At 41.3% G+C, this 25,021-nt stretch overlaps 2 protein-coding genes and 1 long non-coding RNA gene across 8 annotated transcripts in view; 1 reads left to right on the top strand and 2 right to left on the bottom strand.

Annotated features, from left to right (window-relative positions):
• Nucleotides 1-5,737: 5,737 nt before the first annotated feature.
• Nucleotides 5,738-6,971, bottom strand: LOC113023337 (uncharacterized). Its single transcript, XR_003272549.2, has 2 exons — nt 6,798-6,971; nt 5,738-6,331 (listed from the first exon to the last, which is right to left on the bottom strand). It is a non-coding gene; the product is annotated as an uncharacterized LOC113023337 (long non-coding RNA).
• A 2,424-nt stretch (nt 6,972-9,395) lies between these two features.
• On the top strand, nt 9,396-21,848 carry iars2 (isoleucyl-tRNA synthetase 2, mitochondrial). Its single transcript, XM_080293681.1, has 23 exons — nt 9,396-9,820; nt 10,317-10,439; nt 11,131-11,284; nt 11,377-11,525; nt 11,779-11,828; nt 11,907-12,016; nt 12,095-12,182; nt 12,466-12,581; nt 12,792-12,961; nt 13,385-13,475; nt 13,637-13,788; nt 13,921-14,081; nt 14,241-14,343; nt 15,097-15,190; nt 17,563-17,674; nt 17,753-17,855; nt 18,129-18,251; nt 18,334-18,465; nt 18,543-18,649; nt 18,726-18,871; nt 18,961-19,151; nt 20,161-20,305; nt 20,548-21,848. The coding sequence occupies exons 1-23, from the start codon at nt 9,542-9,544 to the stop codon at nt 20,691-20,693; spliced, it is 3,045 nt and encodes a 1,014-aa protein (XP_080149807.1). The 5' UTR covers nt 9,396-9,541; the 3' UTR covers nt 20,694-21,848.
• rab3gap2 (RAB3 GTPase activating protein subunit 2 (non-catalytic)) overlaps nt 21,841-25,021 on the bottom strand; it is a 20,877-nt gene continuing 17,696 nt past the window's right edge. For all 6 annotated transcript variants that reach the window (XM_080293677.1, XM_080293679.1, XM_026152966.2 and 3 more), the window contains 5 exons: nt 24,404-24,619; nt 23,864-23,953; nt 23,562-23,768; nt 23,227-23,391; nt 21,841-22,395 (listed from right to left, as the gene is read on the bottom strand). In XM_080293677.1, the coding sequence (XP_080149803.1) occupies nt 22,243-22,395; nt 23,227-23,391; nt 23,562-23,768; nt 23,864-23,953; nt 24,404-24,619 (831 nt within the window). In that variant the 3' untranslated portion in view covers nt 21,841-22,242. The remainder of the gene's footprint in view (nt 22,396-23,226; nt 23,392-23,561; nt 23,769-23,863; nt 23,954-24,403; nt 24,620-25,021) is intronic.

The raw sequence follows: 25,021 nt of genomic DNA, 5'->3' as shown, positions 1-25,021 counted from the left end.
GATAAGGAGCCGGCTCGCATCGTCCACGTCAAAGATTCGGCTCTAAGAGCCATTTCGTTCGCGAACGACCCATCACTACTCTCCCCTACTCTGGCTCTAGCGCTCTTGCTGCCAGAGCATGGTGGCTGAGACACAGCGGAGCAGAGGTGTAAGTGCCTGGCTTAAAACAGGACATATTAGCTACATTTAACCTTCAGTTACTCTTTATATAGTTAGGTAGGAGTCAGAACATGTTTCTTTTTAGCTGATTCACCCAGGTAACCTGCAGTGTTGGAAACGTGTTTTCCACGATGTTTTCTACCCTACAATCAGTCCTGCTCTGTAGTAAAATCAGCGACATTTGACCGTCCTGTTGCTCCCATTGAAATGTATATTTAAAATCTAAAACTTAAAATTGTCCGTAGCCTAAAGTTGTTACCACTGTCCTGTTTTAAATGGAATGAGAGAAGCTGGTTATTTTGTCATATGTGCCGACATTAAACCCAGGTAAAAGTGTAAGAACAAATGATCCGTCAATAAAGGATAATGTTGGATCAGTGTTTCAATATTTATATCTTTTATTAGATGTACATATGGTTTGGTTGCCTTTTGGTTGAGAGTACACTGAGAGAGGATTTTTTTTTATTAGTGATCTTAATAGTATTTTTTTTTTCATATTAATGTCATTTTTTCATCTAATTGAATACAATCTATTTGTGTATGATTGTCAGTCCAAAGAGGGAGAGAGGAAAGAGGGGAACGTGAGGAGAAAGGGCAAGGTCAGGAAGAACCAGGTAGGAAAACAGACAGGGAATAGTGACAGGCAAAATGAACTGCTAAACTGCTTGAGAGAGTTGACCACCAAAAAGTGATAGACAGATTTGCCAACTTCAAGGTGAGGCAACATAGGTTAAAATAAAAGAAATAAATCTGCAGAGCCATAGTAGTATCTGCAGTAAAGATATTTTCATACATTGTACCATAGGCAAAGTTGCCTCCATTTTTATATATATATTTTTATCAATATTTTGTACATTTCAATGACTCTATTTTTGGAGTGTATTTTTATATATCTGTATTGTATTATACATACACATTAAAAGTGAATCTCTGTCCAAAAAATGCACTCAGTTTACTTCTTACTCACCATAATCATCATTCATCATTTTCCCCCAGTAAAGTAATTAAGGTTAGGATGTGTGTGTGTGTGTGTGTGTTTTTTTGTTTTTTTTTTTAAATTCCAATCCATTCTTCTTTTGCAGCATTTAAATAACCTTTATCTGATTTGATGGTTTTGTCACAGACTTTTAAAAAAGTGTTTTGCAAATGTGGGGATTAAATTGTGTTAAAATGTACAAAACAGTGATGTCATGTTTTGTGACGAGGACCCAGGCACAGAGAGACTTGATGAATTTAAGAATCTTATGATTTAATAAAGAAATTTGCAGACTTGCATAGAGATGGTAAAATTATGATGACTGATAACGGAGATGAAGACAACAGACGATGAGGACAGGGAGGAACAGGGGTTTAAATGCACCAAGGAGACAGTCAGAAGGAACTTGGGACAACTGGAGACATTTAAGGATGCAGGGACTGACAGAGACAGGGAAGAAGTCTCATTGTGACGAGTAAAGTTTATCTTGCCTGGCTGGGCAGTTCTCTGGGTGCTCAGCACCCCCAAAATCTCTGATCCTAGAATCACCCCTGCATCACAGCACGTCAGATAATGGGAAATAGAAAATAAATATTATAACCATTTCAATCTCATTTAAGTGCGGGGCTAAGACTAATTTAATAATTTCTTCAGTTTCTTCTGGCGAGACTTAACTTTGAGCAAACTGAGAACACGTGACTGTGTTGGTTAGTGTTGTTATCATGTGGTAGGATTTTGTACATTCACAGGAGAGTCACAAACAGGACCTCTTTCTTTGCACCTTATATATCACATTTATTATTATGATGATTAGACTTCAAAAATATGTGTAATCACAGTATAAGATAAGTTTCTACATCCTTTAATGAGGCAGAACTGGACATGGGATAGTGGAGATCAATATTAAACTTTAAATGATACTATAGACTGGAACTTCAAGTTTTCATTTCTGCTAATGTTTTACACTCTTAATGATACATTTGACCTGTCAGATTGTTTAGATGAGGTTCATGTATCCTAAAATGAAAATGTGAATAACAACACAAATAATGAAAACAATAGACTTAAAATAAGATCTTTAATCAGTTCATCTTCGCCAACTGTAGGAATAAATTAGGAAATAGGGTTAGGGTTATTAAAAAAATATACAAACAGGCACCCCTAAAGTTTGTATTGTGGGTATACTGCAGGGTAATCTCTTGCATCGTGTGAAAGCGATATTAAAAGGCATGCTGTATTTTGTTTTGTTTTGTTTTATAAAGCTCGCCACCACTAGAGGGCACGATGACACCATTAGTTGTTTTTTAACAGAAACCTTACCTGAGTCAAATGGTAAAGGCAAACCATTTTTGTGGTGTCATTGGAAAATACTGAATGGAGCTGTACTTTTGTTTCTAGTTTTATCCGTAAGATTAGAATGAGAATAATCGAATTAATTAAGTTAAATATTAAACCAAAGTTGACTTTTTTCAAAAAAACAATTTTTTTAACTATCATAAATTTTGGTTATTATACAGCAGTATTCCACATCCAGACACTAGAGGGTGTTTATAATGCTGCTGGGGGCTCAGAGGAAGAATAAATATCGCTTCATATGTGTACCTCTTCTGTTCTTTACCAAATGTCACTAATTATGCATAAAAACATATTTTAACCTTCTAAAGCACGACAGAAAGCTTTTTTTTAAAGTCTCATGCCCATTACGTGTGAAGTTCAATAGTCCAATAAGATGTGGCAGTCACTATTATGAATGAGTTGAAAGGGTGGTATCTTATTCTTACATATGGCCTAGTGTTTGCATAGTGTTTTATTGCTAAAGCAGTGGTTCTAAAAAAATTATCCACCACTCGGCATTGTCTACTAATATAGGAAATATCTAACCAATTTTTCTTTTTAAAGACTGGAGAATATAAGGAACAGTTTATTTCATTTTATTATTTATTTACTTATTTGGTTGTGAGAGGAGGAAGCACTTGCTTGCCTGTCTGTAAATATCGCACACCGCTGTTAAATGGTGGTTTAAGGTTGTATGGCTACGGTTTTCGTGTAGTATGTTATTTTCTCGTTAATATTTGTAGTGAGGGGACATTTTTATAGGTCAATATCAAATTCAGAAATACAATATTGTAAGGTGGCTTGGTGAGTCACCAACAGACTGTATATAAAACATTGATTTAGCCACTGGGCCATCAATTGTTTTGTGGACTCACATTTTGAAGTCTCAATTTGCTGGGCTGCTGCCACGATTATTTCTTTCTTTATTAAGAGAGACGTGACCACATTTAGTATAATGAGTGGAAATCTAAGTTATCAACTAGCACTATCTATTTTTTAAGTAAACTGCATTTTTACACAATATGGGTGCATCACACAAGCACCACAACCACTACATAATTTCCTCGGGGATTAATAAAGTATTCTTATACTGAATTATTGCTATGTAACATCCAAATAAAATACTAGAATTTTATTTAGCAAAAAAAGCTTCTTGGTTTTGGATTAGTGCAATTAACTGCATAGCAAATCATACCATTATCCCTCTGCTGGTTTCTTTTTCAGGTGAAGAGCTGGGCCGGCTGTGTGGTTGCTCAAACTGTGGGTGAAGCCCTTCTGTTCCTGGGCTCTAGCTCTCATATCTGTTGCCACTTTTAAGGCGCAGCTTGAGGGGCTTTTCTCTGCCAGAATGCAGTTGCATCATGGTGTGAAATGCCTTGTTTAAAAGATGGTTGGAAAACCTACTTCCACAAGGAAGACTTTCACTCATCAGGCTGGTCACTTCTCACAGCATGTAAAAGGAAAGTAATCACAGAGTCCACCCAGAACAGAGTATGTGTATTTTTTTTAACATAATTACATTAACATTCCAGTTTTTAAAATGTGTTGCACAAAATTAAAAAAGTTTTGTGCAAAACCTATCTCATAGTGCTTCGTGGGGAAAAAGGATAATGACCCAAATCCTGCTGCAAAAGCAACCCAAGAGTTTCTCGGTACAAAGAAATGGGATATTCTTCAATGGCCAAGTCAGAAACCTGACATCCAACCAGTAGAGCGGGCTTTTGGTGAAACTGTGAATGTATGTGTGCTATCTTATATGACGTGTTTCCCCTCTTTGTCCAAGATAAATTTCTCCCAAGCGAGACAATAACTGCTGATCTGATCCGATCTTTTCAGTTACTCAATCACCTATTGCATGATTTTAAATCCAATGTGGAGGTATAAATGGGAAAAATGACAAAAATCGAGTCAATGTCCAAGTACTTACAGCCCTACATGTATCAATTTCACTTACTTTTAACAGTAAATCCATGCTTCAGAGAGCAGCCATCACACTGATGATATCATCTGCACTGTTTCACTTCCTGCTTTTCTTTGTCAGCCTGATGGTAACTCTTTTCCAAACCTTACCAACAATTGGTATTCAACACACAGAGTTAAACAAAAGATGCTTAAAGATACGTTACAAATTAATGTTAACATCATATATAACAAGCCAAAGACCAAAACCTTGTTTTTGTTCCAGGCTGTAAGCATGTTTAATTCTGCTCTAAAATTGGACATTTAAACATGGGGGTTTATGGGAAAAGACTCACATTTGGAGTCGGTTGTTGAAGGAACAGCAGTACTTTGAGTCCTGACGCGTTTTTGTCATTTTTCAGCCTCAAAGGTTTCCATTTGTTTCATCATTCAAGTTTTGAGTGCACATTGCTGCTCAGAAAGAGCCTGGGAACAGGAGAAGTGGCTCAACTCTGAAACTTGTCCTTCACCTTTCCCCCCCTCTCCCTTCTTTCATGTACCCTCACCCACCTTTCCCACAAGTGACCAAACACTTTACCTGAACTCAGGTTTCTGCTTTTGTTCCAGATGGTAAGAAACTGGAGGATGAGAGACTTAAGGGGTCACACCTCAGTGGTGAATGTGGCCTCTTTGGGTTTCGGATTATCAAGCAGGAAGATGAGAAAATGTGAAGATCAAGGAAAAATGCTTATGCAGTTGAAGCTGCAGCACCTGAAGTAGGTCCTGATCTGAGTTTAGCAGAGAATGAGCTGGACAATGCGGCCTTTGTCTCGTGATCAAAGGGGGAAATTCCCACACAAATCGGGGGGGGGGGGGTCTCAGGTGAATTCCATCCAGCCACCGACCTTCACAGATAAGCAGGCGGCTCCTTTATGGCTAAGCCCCTGCAATAGGTGGAGGAAGGCCTCGGCAGCCCTTCATTTACTTGCTCTTGGTCAGTTATTAAGATGCCACCAACGTCTTGCTTTGTGAGATACTGTTGCCAGATTATGGTGGATGAAGAAAACCACTTCTGAAATGGCAGTACCCCACACACTCCAGATGTAATTTGTGCTTTAACCAAACCGAAATAAACTCGCAGCTAAAGCCAGTTGAGAATTAGGCCACACCCCTTCAGCGTATTCTTTCCCCTTCATCCAAAACCAAGTAAGAGCCTTGGAGTTTGAAGCAGAGCTGCATCAGTTGTGGGCCCTTGATCTGATTCTCTTCTTTCTCAGCCTCGCCAGCTTTATTCAGTGTTAATTTGATGGCTCTACAGTCTACCCTGAAAACTTTAAACACTCAAAGCAGGAACGAGATGGTCAGTCATGTGGTCTCACAATTTAAAGCTTTATTTAATCTACATAAAAATAAACAGTTCAAGTCACACCCTGAAAGTACAGTGGTCACAATTTAGCTCATTTACAAATCACGTTCAGGCGAATGAAACCAGAATCAAAGACGGTCACTACACGAGTCTGAGGTGTTCTCCCACTGCACGCAGGAGTAAAAGGGCCGGTGTGGTGCCAAAGTTTTCAGAGTCCTTGCAGAGCCAGTACAGAGGAGAGAAAGAGCAGAATGCTTGAAAGTGAGCGTCGCCTTTTAAGACAAGTTTTCCCACCCAGCACTTGAAATGTAATTCCAAAACGCGTTTTTGGCTGTTTTTGAGTGGGTGGGTGGGTGGATTGAGAGATTAGTGTAATTAGACTAAGCCAGCACTGGATCCACAGTGTAACCTGTGCTGGCTTTTGTGTCCAGCGCGGTCAGTCCACTCAATCAGGACCGGTGGAGGAGAAGAGCGGTCAGAGCCAGCGGGGGGAGCAGCACCATGAAGGCGGCGGTAGCCCCACAACAAGCCCCCGTGGAGCTCGGGGTGGTGATGTTTGTGTTGTCCGGATTCGTGGCGTTATTCGCCAGGGCCACCTGAAACACATTTGTATTTAATTAAGATGATTCAGTCCGGGTGATTTCATTTTTAAACTAGGATTTAACGTGCGAGGGAGAAAGTTAATCAAAATTCAGTCATTTCGTTTCCATTTTGATTTGGGGAAAAAAAAAAAAAAAAAAAAAAAAAGTAAGATAAGCGCTTTAAAGCCTCTGTTCAAGACCTAGCCCGAAACTTCTAGAAGTTTGCCATTGTATCCTTATTGCCGCCGTCTGTTCTGCAGGGGACAAACTGATTTTTATATTCATGACTTTTCCCCTAAAATTACGAGATCGTAGATGCACTCCAAGCATAACGTTTTAACCTCGATCCCTAATTGAACATTTAGCTCATCTGCGCCATTACAGCGTTTCATGCGTAAACAAATTCCGTTGGCCACAGTTGATGAGGTTGGTGAAAGTATGAAGAAACAAAACAAAAAAAGGAGGCACGGATCAAACTGACCTGTGATGTGAGATGGAAAGCCAGCAGCAAAACTCCGACGACTGCGACGCACAGTTTCTTCATGATGGATGGGATTCTGTTCTTCTTGGTAGAGAAAACGTGAATGGAACAGGAGACCAAGCCTTTGCTTTTTTTATACCTCCCAGTGACGTCATCAACCACGCCAAAACACCTGCCTTTATGTATCATTCTGCAACAAATGTTATTTACTTTTACTTAGCTACGAATTATGCATTTTGCGTTATAGTAAACCGGATAAGAAATAAAAACAAATGAATAGCAAAGTTACTTAATGCATATTTAATAAATTAGAGATATAGCTGCCATACTAATACTGAACTATTCCCTGTTTTCTATGTGGTCTTTGATGCATTGATCGTGATTTTACAGTGTTCTCTCTTTGAGTGGAGAGCGTTAGATGAAATAGCTCAGTAAAGCTTTATCAATAGAGTGATTAAAACAAGGCTCTCCAGGCTCCCCATTTCTATCTTTGCAGGTCAAATTAAATTCCGTTTGAAGATGAATGACAAGAACCAATTTTTTTTGTCTCACTTCCAGACTCTAATTTATCCCTCACACATTATTTAGAGGTTATACCATTTCATATGTGGGGATTACATTGTGTAAAGATGAAACATAAACACAAGATTATTATTTGAGCCAATTATTAACCAGATTATTAAAAGGTTCAGTGTGTTCAGCACCCGTGGAGATTCAGAATGAGAAAGAAAAACTTGCTTGTACTGCAGTAAAAGGAAGTTTTTCCTTCTCATTCTGAATCTTTAAGTTATGTGTCATAATTGTATCACTTATTGAATTTAATCTGGTAGAACAAACCTCATGTGGCCCAAGAAATCACAGCCAGTTGGCACCAGCAGGTCGTGCAGAGCTCCAACATAAATGCTTTGTACTTCGGAGCTGTTTAAATCTCTTCTATGTGCTGTAGCTAAGGCACGCTTTAGAAAAGGCAACAGGCAACACACTGTGTTTTGCACATTCAGTTCATTTGCCAGTCAAGCTGTTGATGATGCATTGAGTCCTGCCAGGTTATAGTCTCACTGTGAAACATAAGCAAAAAAAGAAGCCAGTTTGATGAAAACAAGTTTCTAAGGCCCTGACAGTAACATCAGGGAGTAATACAGTATGCAGACTGTCACTGAGGCTGAATCGTAATTCTGACAAAAAGTAACTTTCCTGTTTCTGGAGTCATTATGGTCATGTATGTTTATTATAATTTATTTTGAAGAGATTCCCAGTTTCATAATTACTTTAGGTTCTTTAGGTTTGTAGGTAAAGTTTTCCCAAATTCTACTTGAATTTTTGAATGAGCAAATCCGAGGACCGCAAGTCTGAGAACTTTTGTATTCTTGCATGAAAAACACTTCACTCATCATGTCACACAAGCGCACACAAGGTACATTGTAAAGGTCAGTTTCTGCTTGGTTCCTTTTAAAGGGGGACTTTTGTTGTGTTTCCTTGTTTTCTCTCATGTACATAAATATATAATACTGCAATAATCAAAGCTCCTGTGAGAGGAAACAGCACTAAAATAGTCATCCCAGTCATCTAGCCTGATGTTCAAACATTCTGTTTGCAAGGGGGAGTCAATCAATAGAAAGCTGGCGTAAAGGAAGTGTAGCTTTTGAAAGAGGAGTTAAAACGCCTTGGTTCAGCAGTGGATTTGCTGAGAGGCCACCCTCTAAAAAAGACATTTTATGTAACAGAAAACAGACTATTTTTTAATCATAGTACTAAACTCAACTGGAAAAGGTGAATACGACACACAAATTATAATTACATCTATCTATCTATAAACAGATAGATCTATCCGGAGCCTATTCCAGCTGTCATAGGACGAGAGACAGAGTACACTCCGGACGGGTCGCCAGTTTTTCACAATGACTAACTTCTGACGTTGACATTTACACCTATAATCAATCTTAGAATCACCAATGACCCTAACCCCTTTAACTATATGTCTTTGCACTGTGGGAGGAAGCTGGATTACCACAAGAGAACCAGACATGGGGAGAACATGCAAACTCAACACAGAAAAGCCCCAGACTGAATTCAATTCAATTCAATTTATATAGCACTAAATCACACCAACAGTTGCCTCAAGCTTTAATGTAAGTACCCTACAAAATACGAAAAAACAAACAAAGAAAAAACAACAATCAGATTACCCCTATAAACAAGCACTTTTGTGACAGTGGGAAGGAAAACACAAAGACTGCTGTGGAAACACTCAATGGATCATGGGAGTCCCCCATGATCTCTGCCTCTGCCTCCCATTCTACGTCTAAATATGCTATGAACCACAAGTAAACCAGCAGTCTGAGAGCAAAGTGCTTTGTTGGAGTAAAAAGTTACTATAAGGTCTTTAAGGGGCCTAAATATCAAGATTTGAACCCCAGTGAGGCATAAGTGATGAGCACCACTCCATATTCTATATACATGAAAAGTAATTTACGCGTAATAATTTATAGCAATGTCTTTCTTTCTGCTGTCATGGTTCAAAATAAACAGCGCCCACGGCGGCATCTCGCTGTCACAAATGCGAAAGCTTCACCCATGACCCCGCTGGGTTTCCGTAGCTGTCCTCTCCTGTATTTCTTCCGAAGGAAACAGAGCACGCTAATACAGAAGGGCGGACTAAAACAACACGGAAACTTCACGCAGAAACAACAAAGCTGTCTGTTTTTGCGAGTTAGCAGCTCGGCCGCAGAGCTATTCGTCTGTCCATGCTGCGGCTGCTGTGCCGGAGTTCGGCGGGGAGCCAGACGCTAGTGCGATGGGCACGGAGGTCACAGCGGGGAGGCGGTCTCCTCCTGCACGGCGCTCGGTCTTGCACCTCCAGCCGCCGCTGTCACGGTACCGGTTCGGGTGAAGTTAATGGTCAGCCCGCAGAGAACGGCTCCGGTAACGCACTGTACCGGGATTCAGTGCTTTTGCCCAAGACCGAGTTCCCGATGAAACTGACCGGACAGAAGCTTCTGGACCGAGAACTCCAAATACAACAGGTACAGCAGGCTAACGAAATCTCATTCAAAAATTGTTAAATTCTATTTGTTTTATGTCGCTTACTAAGTGGTTTCGATAAACTACAACAGACGAATAGTTTATACTTTTGTTTAGCATTTAGTCTTTAATTCGGCATGACTGTTCAGGCTGACAGCTATATCATTGTTACTTTTAACTAGTCCTGATTTCAATTTTGAGCTGAAACATGCAGATCATTGCAACGACAAGGCAGTTTAAAGTGCTATTCATGAAATATTAAAGGGATTACTGTAACGTGATTAGCACAAGACAGTATAAGAAATTTTACAAAGGAAGTAAAAGAAGAAAATAAAACAATTTTGACTTGAGAAAATTATAAATTAACACACGAGTAAAAGTTACAGGAATGGGATTACTAAGCCTGGTCACACGTGATAAAATACTTATATCATGCCTTCATACATATTGGAAAAGCTCACTCAAGATTTAATAGATATTAATTTTTGTTTTTTGCAGGAGTGTGGTTTTGCAGATTTGTACTCATGGCAGCGGGAGAGGAAGGCCAAGAATAAGTTCTGCCTTCATGATGGACCTCCGTATGCTAATGGAGACCCTCATGTTGGACACGCTCTCAATAAGGTAAAAGTGAAACCTTTCAGCTTTCTATCATCAAGTCCTCCTCCAATGAAAATTGGTTTGCAAATATAATGTTATACCACAAAACACGTGTATAATAATGAGTGCATTTTACGAGGAAAACAAAAGCATCTTTGTACATAAGGTCACATCCATCCATTCATTTTCTTTCACTTATCCAATTCAGCATTGTAGTTGAGCTGGGGCCTACCCCAGCTGTCACACCCTGGACAGATCACCTACCTGTTGCAGGGCTAACACCATCTGCCAACCAACCCTGACCCACCTTTAGCCTTTTTAAATCCAAAAATTGGGTCACTGTTCATTATAAAAGTTATACTAGTCCTTTAAACATCAACTGTTAAAGATAACATTTTGTACTCCAAGGTTTCTCCTGGATGTCTCTGCATAGTAAGAATCCTTTTTGATAATTGGTTTACAACAAAAGACATCAACTTTATTCTGTTAAAGGAACTCTGTCTGAGCCCAGTTAAAAGGAAATACCTTCCAAAGGAATTTGAGACTGAGAAGGTTAGAGTAACATGGAAGTACCGGTAGTATATTTCACCTACTCTTCCTCCTATAGTGAAAGTAACAAATAAGACGGAACTTTTGGATGCGAACAACGGCGTATTTATTCCTGCCCTCATGATTTGTAAATATTTACTAGCTTCTCAATTATTATTCCATTCAGATCCTGAAGGACATCCGTAACCGTTTTGAGATGCTAAGAGGGCGGCAGGTGCACTACATCCCAGGGTGGGACTGCCACGGCCTCCCCATTGAGCTGAAGGCTCTGGGAGACCTGGGGACGAGCGGCCTTAGTCCTCTGCAGATCAGACAGAAAGGTGAGAAGAAGAAGGAGGAAGTAGAAAGAGGGCTTTTTCTGGTGACTTTTATTCAAATTTTATGCAGCTGCTGTTTGGTTTGTCTCATCCAGCGCGGGAGTTTGCAGAGGGAGCAATAGCCCGCCAGAAAGCTGCATTCCAGCGCTGGGGGGTGATGGCTGATTGGGATCAGTGCTACTACACTTTTGATGGCACCTACGAGGCTGCTCAGCTGAAAGTCTTCCAAGAGATGCACAGTAAGGTGGGTGATGATCTGATCTAAGCATCAGGCAGTGTCACAGTAGAGTGATGTACCTACAAAGCAGGTTCAGCATGACCAGGCTTTCTTTGTGTCAGCTGGATTAACAGACCCCCAAACCCCAGTCAGAGAACATTTTATTTATTTATTTATTTTTGAATTCGTTTATTTAATTTAAACATCAAAATGGGACTCACTGAGATATCTTTAGCTTCCAGTGTATGGTCTAATGTGGTTGTCCCTCTTTGTTCTTCAGGGGCTCATTTACCAGGACTACAAGCCTGTCTTCTGGTCTCCTTCATCCGGGTAATGCAGTTTATTGCAGTTATTACATCTTTGTAATAATTTCTTCTAATCTTGAATCTATTGCTGCAACTTTTACAGAACAGCTCTGGCAGAGGCGGAGCTGGAGTACAACCCCGAGCATGTGAGCAGAGCCGTCTATGCCACATTCCCCCTCGTCACGCTTCCACCAAAGATCGCTTCACAAGAAGGTGAAGCACACATGTGGATAAAGCTTTTAGTCATTTTTCACCTGGTGTGAAATCTCCTGACTGTGTGTGTCTGTGCAGGGATGGAAAGTGTCTCCGTGTTGGTGTGGACCACCCAGCCTTGGACCATTCCTGCTAACCAGGCTGTCTGCTACATGCCAAATGCCCAGTAAGGAACAGCACCACACACTGGAGACTCGTCCAGCTTGGTCTCATTGCAAAATGTGACAGTCGTGAAAAAAGCAAACGATTTGTTTCAGTTTATAAGATGTCATCATGACTTTATTACCTAAACCTAAGAGATGCGTTTCCATTTCATAACTATAGAGTGTATTTGTTTGTTTGTTTGTTTTAAACCAAACATTGTCTAACCCAGGCACTATTATTATGATGTCAGTAACGTGGATAGCGTGGTGGGGTTTTGAGTGAGTTGTTTTCTGTCTTGCTTGCAGGTATTCTGTGGTGAAGAGAGCGGACAACTCTGAGAAGTTTCTAGTAGCAACTGAGCGGACGGCCAGCATAGCAGCACTGCTGGGCACAGACCTGCAGACTGTAGGCGTCTTCGCAGGTAACACACAGTGTCTGAAGCATCACGTTACCAGGTGCAGACGTGATACTTCCTGCAGTAGAAATGAGCTTTTAACAAAAATAATCCAGGTTGAATTTTGGGGAAATGAAATTCTTCTCTGTATTTTTCCTTCTGCGTCCCATCAGTGGACCCTGCCCCAAAGTTTGAGAAGACGAGCAGAGTTGTTTCTCCATCTTTTTCCTCTCCTAGGCTCCCTGCTTGAAGGTGGGATCTGCAAACATCCCACGATTCCTGACAAACAAGTGCCATTGCTGCCAGCTAATCACGTGACCATGGTGAAGGGAACTGGATTGGTTCACACGGCACCGGCGCATGGGATGGAGGACTACAGTGTGGCCTCGCAGTTTAAACTGCCTGTGGTGTGTTCTGTGTGTAAAAACTAAAAATCCCAACAGTCAAGAAAAAACTTGTGGGTATATGGAGGCCCCAATGAGCCAAAAGTAGGAAGAAATACAGAAAAAAACATATTTCTGGGGAAATAACTAAGGTGAAAATACAGAAATATATAAAAAATCCAATTGGAAATGTATTTATGTTTTTAATAATTCTTTTTGTACACACACAGACATAATTTCTTAGGTTTTGACTTTTGAAAGCTTTGTGAGTTGGCTGAAATCTGTAAAAAGCAAATAAAATACAAAAAGGGATTTTCATTAATCAGTATAGCCAATATACATGCAAGGAGATTATTATTTAACAGTGTGGACCATGTTTGATGAATAATGTGGCTACAGTATATGATAAAACCTGATGTATTTGTGCACATTATTCTTCTACCAAAGGAATGTATGGTGGATGAAGATGGGACATTCAATGAATTAGCTGGACCTGAACTACAGAAGCTTTCTGTAATGACAGAAGGAAATGATAAAGGTATAAAAACATGGAAAAGAGGGAAGAACGTGGGGTTTCTACAGGCTGCTAAAAAGAAATAATTTTTTAATAATATTGTTAATCAAGATAAAAAAAAATGTTTTGAAAATGAGTTTGTTTCTTGTTTGATGATGGATGTATCTGATGCTTGCTTCACTCAGTGATTTCAATGCTGAAGCAGTGCAATGCTCTGCTGAAGGAGGAGCAGTGCGTCCATAGTTACCCGTATGACTGGAGGACAAAGCAACCTGTAGTCATCAGACCCAGCAAACAGTGGTTCATCAACACAGAGTCACTCAAAGACAAAGCAAAGGTAAAAGACATTCAGATCATTTGGACCAGATTCGTTTTTTCGTCTGTACCTGACACTTCATTTCTTCCAGTGAGCGAGAGTGCTTCACATTTCCAGTTTTGTCTAAAGAAGTATGTGCGTGGGATTTTGCAGGAGGCCCTGCAGAAGGTGCGTGTTTTGCCCGAGTCGGCCAGGAGCAGCCTGCTCACCATGCTGGACAGACGGACATACTGGTGCATCTCCAGGCAGCGCAGCTGGGGCGTCCCCATCCCCGTCTTCTACCATAAAGAAAGTGGAGAGGCTCTCATCAACAAGTAAAGCCAACAAACGCATTCATAATAAAACACACACACCAACAGCTGCGTGCACATATTTACTGTATGCTTGAAATTTCTCTTTTTGTTCTTTCTTTTTTTTTTTTTTAAACAGTATTTACAAACTGGCAAACATCTGTGATTCTTTGACCTTTACAGATACACTGTGTCCCACATCGCACAGCTCTTCAAAGAAAAGGGCAGCGACTGTTGGTGGGAGCTTCCCATTGAGACTCTGCTGCCTCCCGAGGTGCTCAAGAAGGTGCGAAAACTAATGTGTGGAAACAGCTAACAATCAGATATTACTGATAACAGGGTCCTCACTGTCATCCATCATTGATGTCATTGCCAGAGGCATCCCTTCCCATCCTCAAGCATTTTTAACTTTGCCGTCCCACTTTTTAGGCAACGGCATTTTGTAAAAACTACAACAACTGTAGGAAAAATGTGCAACAGTGTAACAGCCCTTCTGGGTTCTATTTCTAAACCAGTGTACAAGCTTAGGAGCAAACCTACTGGTGCATCAAACCCAGTGTGTGTCCACACAGGGGGCCGTAAATCAGATTTTTCTTGGATTAACAGGCCTCCGTGTTGGGACCCGTTTTTATTAATGACATTTGCAAGGACATCTAAGCAAAAATACACCTCTGTGCTGATGATGGTGTCATTCGTGCATATGCTTCTTATCTATATCTATAAACCAATATTGGGTAAATTTCCACTCTAGCTCTACACCCTTCTGTCTCTACTCCGGTAAGTTACCAGCTACACTTCAAATGGTGGCTGGACTTTGATAAGTCTGGGAAAAGCATTTTCTTACATGCTGTGGACAAGGAAAAACTGAAACCATATCCATTAATGATTTTAAAGGCATCATAGGGAGTCAAGGGCACATGGCTTTACTCTTGGCAATGTTTTTTACATTTTTTTTTTCTCTAAGAGAATATTTGAGATGTTTTTCTCGTAAATGTAAAACTTATCACAGTTTTTCTGTGAATATATATATTTGTCTCAGAGTAAAGCAGGTGCAGCGAGTGATTACGTTCGTGGAGAAGACGTTCTGGACATTTGGTTTGACAGTGGAGCGTCGTGGGCAGCAGTGCTCGAAGGTACATTTGAAGTTTCTTCAGTTTGTCCTGTTATGCAGATCATGTAAAAGTATTAATGGATTTTGTTAATTTTGTAAAAACCTCTCCGAGGACATTGAAAATGATCGTCTCAGAGCAGCAGAACACGCCTGTGACTGAAGGTTTCCAGGTGCCTCTAATCAAACCTCCTGTTATTAGTTTTATTAGCGACAAAGCTACTTGAAGCTACTTTATGTAGTCCCACATGCCAGGTAAGCTGCTTTGCAAAGCATCATTAGTGAGAGTGGGCTAGTCGGAGTCCTGGATTAGCAAACGTCAGCACATCACAGATACTGGACAAGGTGATTGGATTTATTTATCTGTTTTTAGAACTGGAAGAAATTCCTGCTCACTGTCAGGGTCAGAAGTAGGAAAAAATGAAAACCGGTTAATAAGTATGACTAAAAGTTAAAACTGGTAATAGTATGGAAACAGTATGTTTGGATAAAGAAGTGAAATCGTTCACTAAACACTGGGTTAAAAGTTGAAATGGCAGAAATTACACACTTTATTAGGTATACCTGTTAAACACAAATATCTGGGATAGGATCAGAATTTGATGAAATCAGGGGTCCATCCTGCCTCATGTCAATGGTTCAGGCTGCAGGTGGCGTAATGGGGTGGGGGATTATTATTCAGCACATTTTGGGTCAAAATTTGCCGAGGGGTGTGAGTGGAGTTAATGTTTTTTTTTAATAGCAATTCAACCAATATTAGAGTTGGATCCTGCTCACTTTGAACTGTCTGCATTTTGAAGGTATTTTTGAACTACTACCACATGGCGCAGTAGCTTTGTTTTGCTCCAGGAGATTCAAATAGACACTTATTTGCTGAAGTATGAGAGTTTTTCCATCATCTGTGTGATTGTGTTGTCATTTGTAGAGGAAATGGAGGAAAACTCTGAGCCTGAGTCACATCTCAGATGGCTCCCAGCTGGGCTCCAGAAATCTCTGGTTACAGGTTGTTCGATCGTTCAGCTACAGGGACAGGCACTCTAGTCTTTGTATTATAGTCATTTATTTTCTTTTTTGTCTCTTTCCATCTTCTCTTGTACTTTTTACCTCTTTTTACCTTTAAAATATTTTGGGATATTTGGTAAAGATGTGTTATCACTTACCAGCCAACCCATTTCTTCCTTCTACTCCATCGCAGTGCCTCAGTACTGCCAGTACTCAGTGATGTCTTTTGATGAACATGTCTGTGAAGGTTCTCAGTCATCCAGGTCATTGTAGTCTAAGGAGCTTGGAAAGAAAAGCGTCTGGACTTCTTTAAGTTTCTTGAAGACGTTTCACCTCTCATCCGAGAAGCTTCTTCAGTTCTAAGGTCAAATGGTGGAGAGTCCCAGATATAACCTAGTGGGAGTAACCCCCCACAGAGGGACAAAAGGACCCCTGATGATCCTCTAATCGCCTGAGCCAAGGTGTGAAACTGGGCGTGGGTCCCAATCAGCCAGAGTTTCGGGTGAGCTCATTGTGAAACCTGGGCCCACCTTATCATGCGAATTCCTGAGGTCAGATGGCCCAGGATGTGAGTGGGCGTTAAGGCGTCTGGGGAGGGATCTCAAAACTGGATTATAGATGGCAGACAGTTGGTGTCGTAAACCCCCGCCTCTGTTCAAAGATGGTCGCTCACAGTGGACATAGATGCTTCTTTCACTCCTCTTTCAAACCATCTGTCCTCTCTGTCCAAAATGTGAACATTGGCATCCTTGAAAGAGTGACCTTTGACCTTTAGATGCAGATGGACTGCTGAGTCTTGTCCATTTGACCTTCGAACTGAAGAAGCTTCTCGGATGAGAGGTGAAACGTCTTCAAGCAACTTAAAGAAGTCCAGACGCTTTTCTTTGCAAGCTCCTGTGACTTTTGATGAACATGTTGTTCAGTTGGAAGATTGTAACTGATTAGCACAGCATGAATCTCAGCACCCTGCCTTTTATGACTCCCTTTCAAAAACATTCAGGACACTTTGCTACATAACTGGATAAACAGTTGAAATAGTGTGAGAAGCTGTTATGTAAATGTAGGGATAAAGAAATGAAATTATTAGCAAATAAATTGTTAACTAAACATGCTTCAGTCATTTAAAATGCGTAGTTAAAATTATCAATAAAGTCTGAAGTTATTAGCTTAAGTTTTGCTAGGAGTTGAAATTGCTAGCTAAATACTAGATAACAATGTATTTGTCATTAAAAAATTCCATAATCATCTCATTGACCCATGGGAGATTACTTTGTAAAGGCTTTAAAGATTTATTAAGAATGTGTTATTGTTGTTAGCTTAAAATAGCTTGCAAATCATTAAATGCTGAACTCAAATTTTATACAGTTTAGCTCAGAGCTCAGCTTTTTCTTGCAGCGGAGTCGGACTCTCGGGCTGACGTTTATGTGGAGGGAAAGGACCAGATTGGAGGCTGGTTTCAGTCATCGCTGCTCACCAGTGTGGCTGTCCGGAACAAGGCACCTTACAAGTGAGCGTGCCTTCCACTCGCCACACAGATGATAATGATACACGGAAAGAAGTGTCTGAAAAATGAATATTGTTGCAGGTCTCTTGTGGTCCACGGCTTTGCAGTCAGTGAGAAAGGAGAGAAGATGTCCAAGTCGGTGGGCAACGTTGTGGATCCTGATGTGGTCATTAATGGAGGGAAGGTAAAACGGATGAAGACGTTTCAACCTGTTCTAGATTTAAAATTAAGATAAAGTTAAATAAATTGTTCACTACAATCTACATGTTGTGTCAGCTACACTCTGCAAATATAGGACTTCACGCATCAAAGATTTCCAATTGTGATTCTTTGATTTTACCATTTCCTTGTTTGCCACTTTAAAAAACACACAAAAAAAGATTTTAAATGAAGCTGAAACTGAGAAGATAAATTTGCATTTCTGTGTAGAAACTTTCTAACCTGTCATCTTTGCCAGGGCCCCACTGAGCCGGCCTACGGGGCAGACGTGCTCCGCTGGTGGGTGGCAGAGTCGAACGTCTTCTCTGATGTCCAGATTGGCCCCTCTGCGCTCAGCTCAGCCCGGGACAGTATCAGTAAGGTACTTTAAGGTGCAGTTTATCTGCTCGCCACGTTCATCTCACCTGCTGCACCTCCTCTCATGGCTGTTGTTTGCCTTCCAGCTGAGGAACACTCTGAAATTCCTGCTCGGAAACCTGCAGGGCTTCGACCCACGACTGCAGGCTGTGGATCCCAAACAGATGCACTACATCGACCAGTACATGCTGCACCTGCTGCGCGAGTACAGCATCAAGGTGTGTTTAAGGTGTAGTCCATCCAACTAATGAAACGAGCACATTTGTGCCCCCTGCTGACGTCTCTTTGTTCGCAGGTTACGGACGCCTACAGTGAGTTTGATGCTGGCAGGGTCATCCGTGTGCTGCAGGCCTTCATAACCAGAGAACTCTCCAGCTTCTACTTCAGTATCATCAAGGACAGGTAACATGTCAGAACATGTTAAAGATTCCTTTGCCTCCAGTAGCTTTGTTCATGTCTTTGTCTCTCCGTCGGTCAGACTGTACTGCGATGCAGAGGACTCGTTGGGTCGAAGATCCTGCCAGACAGTTTTAGAGGAAATTCTTGATGGCGTGACGAGATCCATCGCTCCGATCTTGCCACATATGGCTGAAGAGGTGTACCTGCACGCACCGGGACATGACAGTACGTGTCTTTCGATTTTCTGTGATTACTCTTTTACTGCCGCATGCATTCTCCACCACAGCCTTTCTATGTTTTCTGTGTTTCAATAGAAGAGGAGACATTATTTAAAAGTGGCTGGATTAAAAGCAGCTCTGTGTGGCGGCGACCAGGATTAGAGGAGGCTGTGGAAGGAGCGTGTGCCATCAGGGACTCCTTCCTGTCTTCCATTCCTGGCAAAAACGCCGCCAGGTACGACCTCACTGTCGCCATCGAGCCAGGTCTCCTGTTCGAACTCATGGAGGTAAGCTGGCTCTTCATATAAACTGAACGGAAGTGTGTGCGACAGTGCAGAAGGATTGTGTGACAGAAACTCCCATGGGTTTGTTTTTGTGTTGGTTTTGTTAACAACAAAGAAATAGATATAGACTTTAAACTGACCTAGAGATGCTGTATTTGGGTCATCTGTTGTAGTGTACTGCACTAGTACTAGCCCTCTGGTGTAGGATAGTAGGTGTTAGTGAACAACCTGCTGAGCTCAGCAAGCTGTGAAAGAAGCCGGCCCCCCCAGGTGAACATCCACACGCGCTGTAACTTTGTAAAATGTTACAAATAAATGCATCCATAAATTTAAGTTTATAAATATATACATCATAAATTAGTTAATCAGCTAATTTAGTTGCTTTAGTCTGATTACAGCTTAGTGTGAGAGTCTGCCAACGTCAAAACATTATTTATGATGATGCTAGTTTCTCCTCGTCTCATTCATATTCTCACCTTGAAGCAGAGAGAAGAGAAATATTAATGAATTTGATAGGAAGATGTTGCATCACTCTAAGCATGATAAACGCTTCCCAATATACCCGTCTCAAGCATAACAGTGAGAAAATTAATTGTCTGAGTTTCTCACTCATCTTGATTCATTCTGAGCAGAGTTTGGAAAAACGTTTGAAGTACTCACGAAACAACTTAGAATGGGAGAGCAAAGATTGGCCCATCATCACCAAAACCCATCCAGCTTTTTTTTTAAGTCATAAATGGACTGAAATCCAATTTAAATATCAATTAATATCTGGCTGATTTTACAAGCTACCGTGTCACTTTGCTTAATTACAATTACAGACATTACCTTTACCGGGACAGCTGCTGTTGTGCACTGAAATTGAAAAACTTGTATTTCTGGTACCTCATATTAGCACTCGTGCATTTTTTGATTTGTGAAACACTGTGCACTACTTTGTACTTGAAGTTTTTAATATATATATATAATATATATATATATATACTCCTGCCATCATCCACTTTACTTCCAGTCTCTCCAGGAGGAGCCCACCTCCACCACCTCCCAGCTGGCTGAGCTGATGATGGCAGCTCGGGTCAACCTGGCCACAAAGATGCCTCGAGACCTGGATCCGGAGGCTCTGCTGAACCATGGCACCTTCCTCATCAACCTGGAGGGTGAGGACCTTCAGCCTAAAACTCCCAGATAAGAGTAACAGCAGCTGATAGCTGTCACAGCAATGCCTTACCTTTTTTTGTAGTATGCAACCATAGTAATCTATACTTTGTCACATAAAGTAAGATTTTGGTGTTGAAATTACTTTTATTCAAACTGCTTTGACAGGATTTTTGCATTTCTATACATTCACAGACCTGCAAATCTTCAAGTTTCACACCAGAATCTGTCTGTGTTTTATCAGGTGGTGTAATCCGCGAGGAGAGCGCCTACAGTATCGCAGTGACGCCCACCTCTGCTGCCCGTTGCCCACGGTGTCGCCGCTACACCACCAACTCAGCGGATTGCCTCTGCCCGCGCTGCCAGAGCGTCGTCTCCCAGGCTCACTGATGACCTCTGGCTCGGTTTGAAGGGCTGACCAGAGACCAGGTTTTGCACGCCCATCGGAGGCTGTAAAAAGGACTAGAAACATCTGCTGTCGTGCTGTAGTTCTCTCTCAGAGGATGCTTATTGGAAGAAAAACAAAGCCTCAGCTCAGCACAGGAAGGCAACAAAGCATCTGGTCTCTGAAATGTGTTTTAACAAATGTAAAAAGATGGTCTATAGGTGGGGTTTCCATTCAGAGAGCTTACGTGTGTCTGCGTTCTTTTAAAAAAAAAAGTGCTACAGCCACATTTGACCCCAAAGGCAAATGTAGACTCGTCACCTCTGGTTTGTAGCGTTTATTTCTCATTTTCTCCCCTAATCTAAACAATTTTTGGTATCAGTTGGCAAGTTTTGGAGCTTTAGAGATGTTTGTTGTCTCGTCTATTAATGAAACCTCGTAATTGTGTTAGAGACACAAGTTTGGGTTGTGTGAGTCTCCAGTTACACCTTAAAACAATCACTTTATCAGCACCTACAGGCTAATTTGTCAGAAGTGCATTTGGATGTAGCGCCCTCAGTTCTCCCTCCCTTGTGTAAAGCACCAAATAAAATGTGCCTCGGATATGTTGACAGTTCTGCTGTCAGCAAAGCTGTACAATCTTGAATGCACTTTGTCATTTAAAAAATTTGAATTTAGTAGATGGTGCTCCTGATATGAACGTCTTGGCCACCATATTTTTGAGATTTTAAAAGGTCCTAAAATGCACTGAATTATTCTAAATTGTAAGCTTGCAATGTTGCTGTAAATGTTGATGTTATCTAGCTGGAATCTTCTTTTGTTGGTGCATTTAGATCATACCTGATCATAAGGATTGTGGATATTTTCTTTTTCAAACATGTATTTCCCTGTTTAGATCTGTCATATTCTGGGGGAGGCAGATGATAAATCCAGGTAATTAAACAGCTCTACAAACCAGAGGAGAAATGAGTGTTTGATTTAGTTGCTCCTTTTACTGTATGGGAAAAGAATGCACTACAGAGTCACTGTGACAGCAAACTGATGCTGGTGGGTACTTCTTTGTATAATAGCTTGTGTTCCTTGTAAACATAAAGAATTCAAAGTTGTCTGACTTATAAATGAAAAAATAAAGAACGGGTCTTCAGACTCATGTTCTCCCAGCTTTAAGAAGCATCTTTATTCTGCATGGGAACAGCTGGTGTACAGGCACAGCTATTAAAGTTCAGTCTGCATATATAAATAAAAAATCAGGTCCATTTTTCTTGCTAATACATTTCTGATCTGTGAAGAAGAGGAGTCGTCGTCTGACACGGCACACAGGGTGTCTGACTTTAACGTGAGTACTAACACAAATATTTAATCTCATTTGTTGTCACATGCAGGGAAATAAGATGGATTAAAAAAAACAATTAAAAGCCTCTGAATCCATCGTGTTTAACACCACCTATGATTACTGAGCAGAACAACAAAACCTCCAAACGGGGGTGAGAAAGTTCTTTATCCTCTTCCTCTCTGACAGTCTCTCACATTCCAACTATCTGCAGCATCTTCCCCTCAGTCCTCCGTGGTGAGGACCTCTACGGCCTCCAGCAGGTGGAGGGCCAGACTGTACTGAGCGTGGTTCTCCGGCAGTATCTCGATCAGACGACCGACCAGCCGGCTGGTCTGGGGCAGCGGGATCAGGGGACACCGCAGCTCACGTGGGTCCTGCAAAATAAACCACACTTCCAGTTAAAAATGACCAGATGATTTATTTAAACTACATTACACGTCCTGGCTGAGGGGCAGCACTTGCAGCGACCAGTTCCCCCCCTTTCTAATTTATTACAGTCTCACCAATGATTTCAGTCAGTTTTTATATCTGTAAGTAATAATAAATCAGCCCATTCTCACTCCCAGGATTTTAATTTGTGCTGCTTTTATCTAATTTTAAATTCAGACAAAACTGACATCATTGCACCAATTTCAGAAAGAGCAGCTCACAGGGCACGGTCTGCTCATTGGGTTTCTCCAATCTTCTAGCGTCATTGTGAACTGACTCACTCTCAAACCACCAGTTCTTGCTCCCTAAACCAAACCAGCAGGAACTGGATATAACTGAACTGAAGTGTAACGTTTTTGAGATCATTTAAATTCTATTAAAAAGTTTTTTAATACGCCTTAAATTTAACCTATTGTGATTTTAATGGCTAATTATTCATGTTGGACACTCATGACTGTACCAACTTGAGCAAAAGTTAAACAATTTCATGTTATAACAGAGAATCTGTCACTGTGAACAGAACTCAGCAATGACTACATTTTAAAGAAACAAAAAGGAGAAACTGCGGTGCCAGATTCAGTTGAGCAATAGAAAAAAAAACAACACATTGGCTCTTTGGGGACACCAAAGGTTCCTATTTGTTTCTGAAAACACATAAATGTAGAGTTCAAAGACTCTTACCCTGTATGTACACTGAACTATGCACTCTAGTTCTCCAAGCACTACTTGCAAATAACCCTTTAGGAAAAGAGCAGGCTGTAGTGTTGGGATCTCACCATCGCCTTCAGCCACGTGCAGAGGGTGGGGGGCAGGCGGGCCAGCAGCTCCATGGCAGCCTGCGTCTGGTTCTGGCTGTGGAGAAGCGAGTAGCTCAGCCTCTGACCTGTCAGCACCAACAACTGGGAGCCCAAAACATCCTTATCTTCCACCTCTAACATCACCTGAGGACGGGGAGATTAATTGCTTTAAGATTTAAGTTTTCGTGATCTACGGTTTGTGGCTACAAATGTCTTCAGATAACCACACCTAACCAATACCTAAACCAAGTAGTCTTAGTGCCTAAAGTGAGTTTAAGCAAGTTTTCGTGATCTACAAGGAAACAGTTTCCAACCTCTTCTGCCCGAAGATCCAGTCCTTGGCTGTAGAGCTCGCAGACGAGATGCCGCCGCAGGATGTCTGGGTTGACCTGCAGCAGAGAGCCGAGCTCTAAACACAGCGAGGGCCACCACTCGGCTTTGGGTCCGCTTGAAGGAAGTGGAGCGGAGCTAGTGGGATCATCTATAGCCTGAGCCCAACCGGTCAGCACCCGCAGGAGGAACTGAAACAGAGGACAAAGTGGAACAGCAGGAGATCAAGCGATGGGTGTGGAACATCATTGTCCGATTACTGTCTGCATTTTGTTCCACCTCTTACCTCCTGTCGCACAGAGACCAAACCTGGGTCCATGTCTCCGCTGGGCATCAGCTGGATGGTCGTCAGGTCTCTGAAGAAAGCATTCTTACCCTGCAAACACACATGTGACACAAATAGATAAACATTAGAAATGTCGGCTGGTATCATTTGTGATCTGTATCTGCCAGCACCGGAGTACCATCAACTGCATTTTTCCTAATGGCAACTTAAGACTGGCTACAAAACATGAATCGACCCGTACAGCCTGGATTTGGATTTACAGAAAGGTGATTTGTTTATATAACTCTGGTTTACATTGTATTAATGCTTAAACGTTTGCATCATTAAGGATGAGGCCGTTGGAACTGTCAGGTCACTGTGGTGGTCAGCTGTCTGCTGTCTCTTCAACTCCCCTAACGTCTAACTAAAAGAAACATGGAGGTGGCTTTACGGAGACTTCAGAACCTCCAGTGGGTGACGGATGGATTCAAATGCAGCAGTGAGTGTCCCTCCATGTCTACGTTTTTGTTCTAAACTTTGGCAGAGTGTCGATCTCCTCACCTTGCTATCAAAAAGGCTGAATGGTTTGACCTTGACACTGAAGGTCATAGCAGCATGTAGCAGGGATGCTAACAGGCAGTGGTGCTGGACCAGCGGGTAGTGAACACCTCTTTGCTCCAGGGCAAGTTCAGCAATGGAAGCTGGGCCCTCGGCTCCAGACCACGCCTCCTCGATGGACAACTCTGGGGCAGAAACCTCCTCCACCGCCGAGTCCGCCTGCACGGAAAAGGAAAATACAGCTAATGAGAGGATTCATTTTCCAATTTATATTAAACACTATTATACATATTCATTAAGAAAAAAAGATCTTGTAGAAAAACCAAAGATATGATTTTATTTTATTCCTAATGCTTACTTTTCAAGCAATTTATTTGATATTTTCAGCAAGAGTGTTCTTCACTACTGCAAGAGTACAGCAGTCATGCAGGTTTTATGTGAATGGCAAGAACAGGAAGAAGTCCTTTTCACACATGCATAGAATAAATCAGGTCTCTGGTGCAGTGTGGGCAGTGTGGGTGGTATTAGTAGCTCTTTTGATCAGGCAGCAGGTGGAAAAAAAACTAACAACTAGAAATGCTTTCCCATTATATTAGACTAAAATCCCATTTCTATAAACTT

This window comes from Astatotilapia calliptera, chromosome 19 (genome assembly GCF_964374335.1).
Source record: "Astatotilapia calliptera chromosome 19, fAstCal68.1, whole genome shotgun sequence".
NCBI classification, from domain to species: Eukaryota; Metazoa; Chordata; class Actinopteri; order Cichliformes; family Cichlidae; genus Astatotilapia; species Astatotilapia calliptera.
The sequence above is the reverse complement of the archived record's forward strand: the minus strand, read 5'-3'. Positions and strand labels throughout refer to the sequence as shown.

Bases quoted from the DNA above. Each gene is read 5' to 3' on its own strand.
- iars2 (XM_080293681.1), top strand. From the start codon at position 9,542: ATGCTGCGGCTGCTGTGCCGGAGTTCGGCGGGGAGCCAGACGCTAGTG. The intron at 14,344-15,096 runs GTGCGAAAACTA...TATTTGTCTCAG, and splicing joins CTCCCGAGGTGCTCAAGAAG to AGTAAAGCAGGTGCAGCGAG. The intron at 20,306-20,547 runs GTGAGGACCTTC...GTGTTTTATCAG, and splicing joins CTTCCTCATCAACCTGGAGG to GTGGTGTAATCCGCGAGGAG.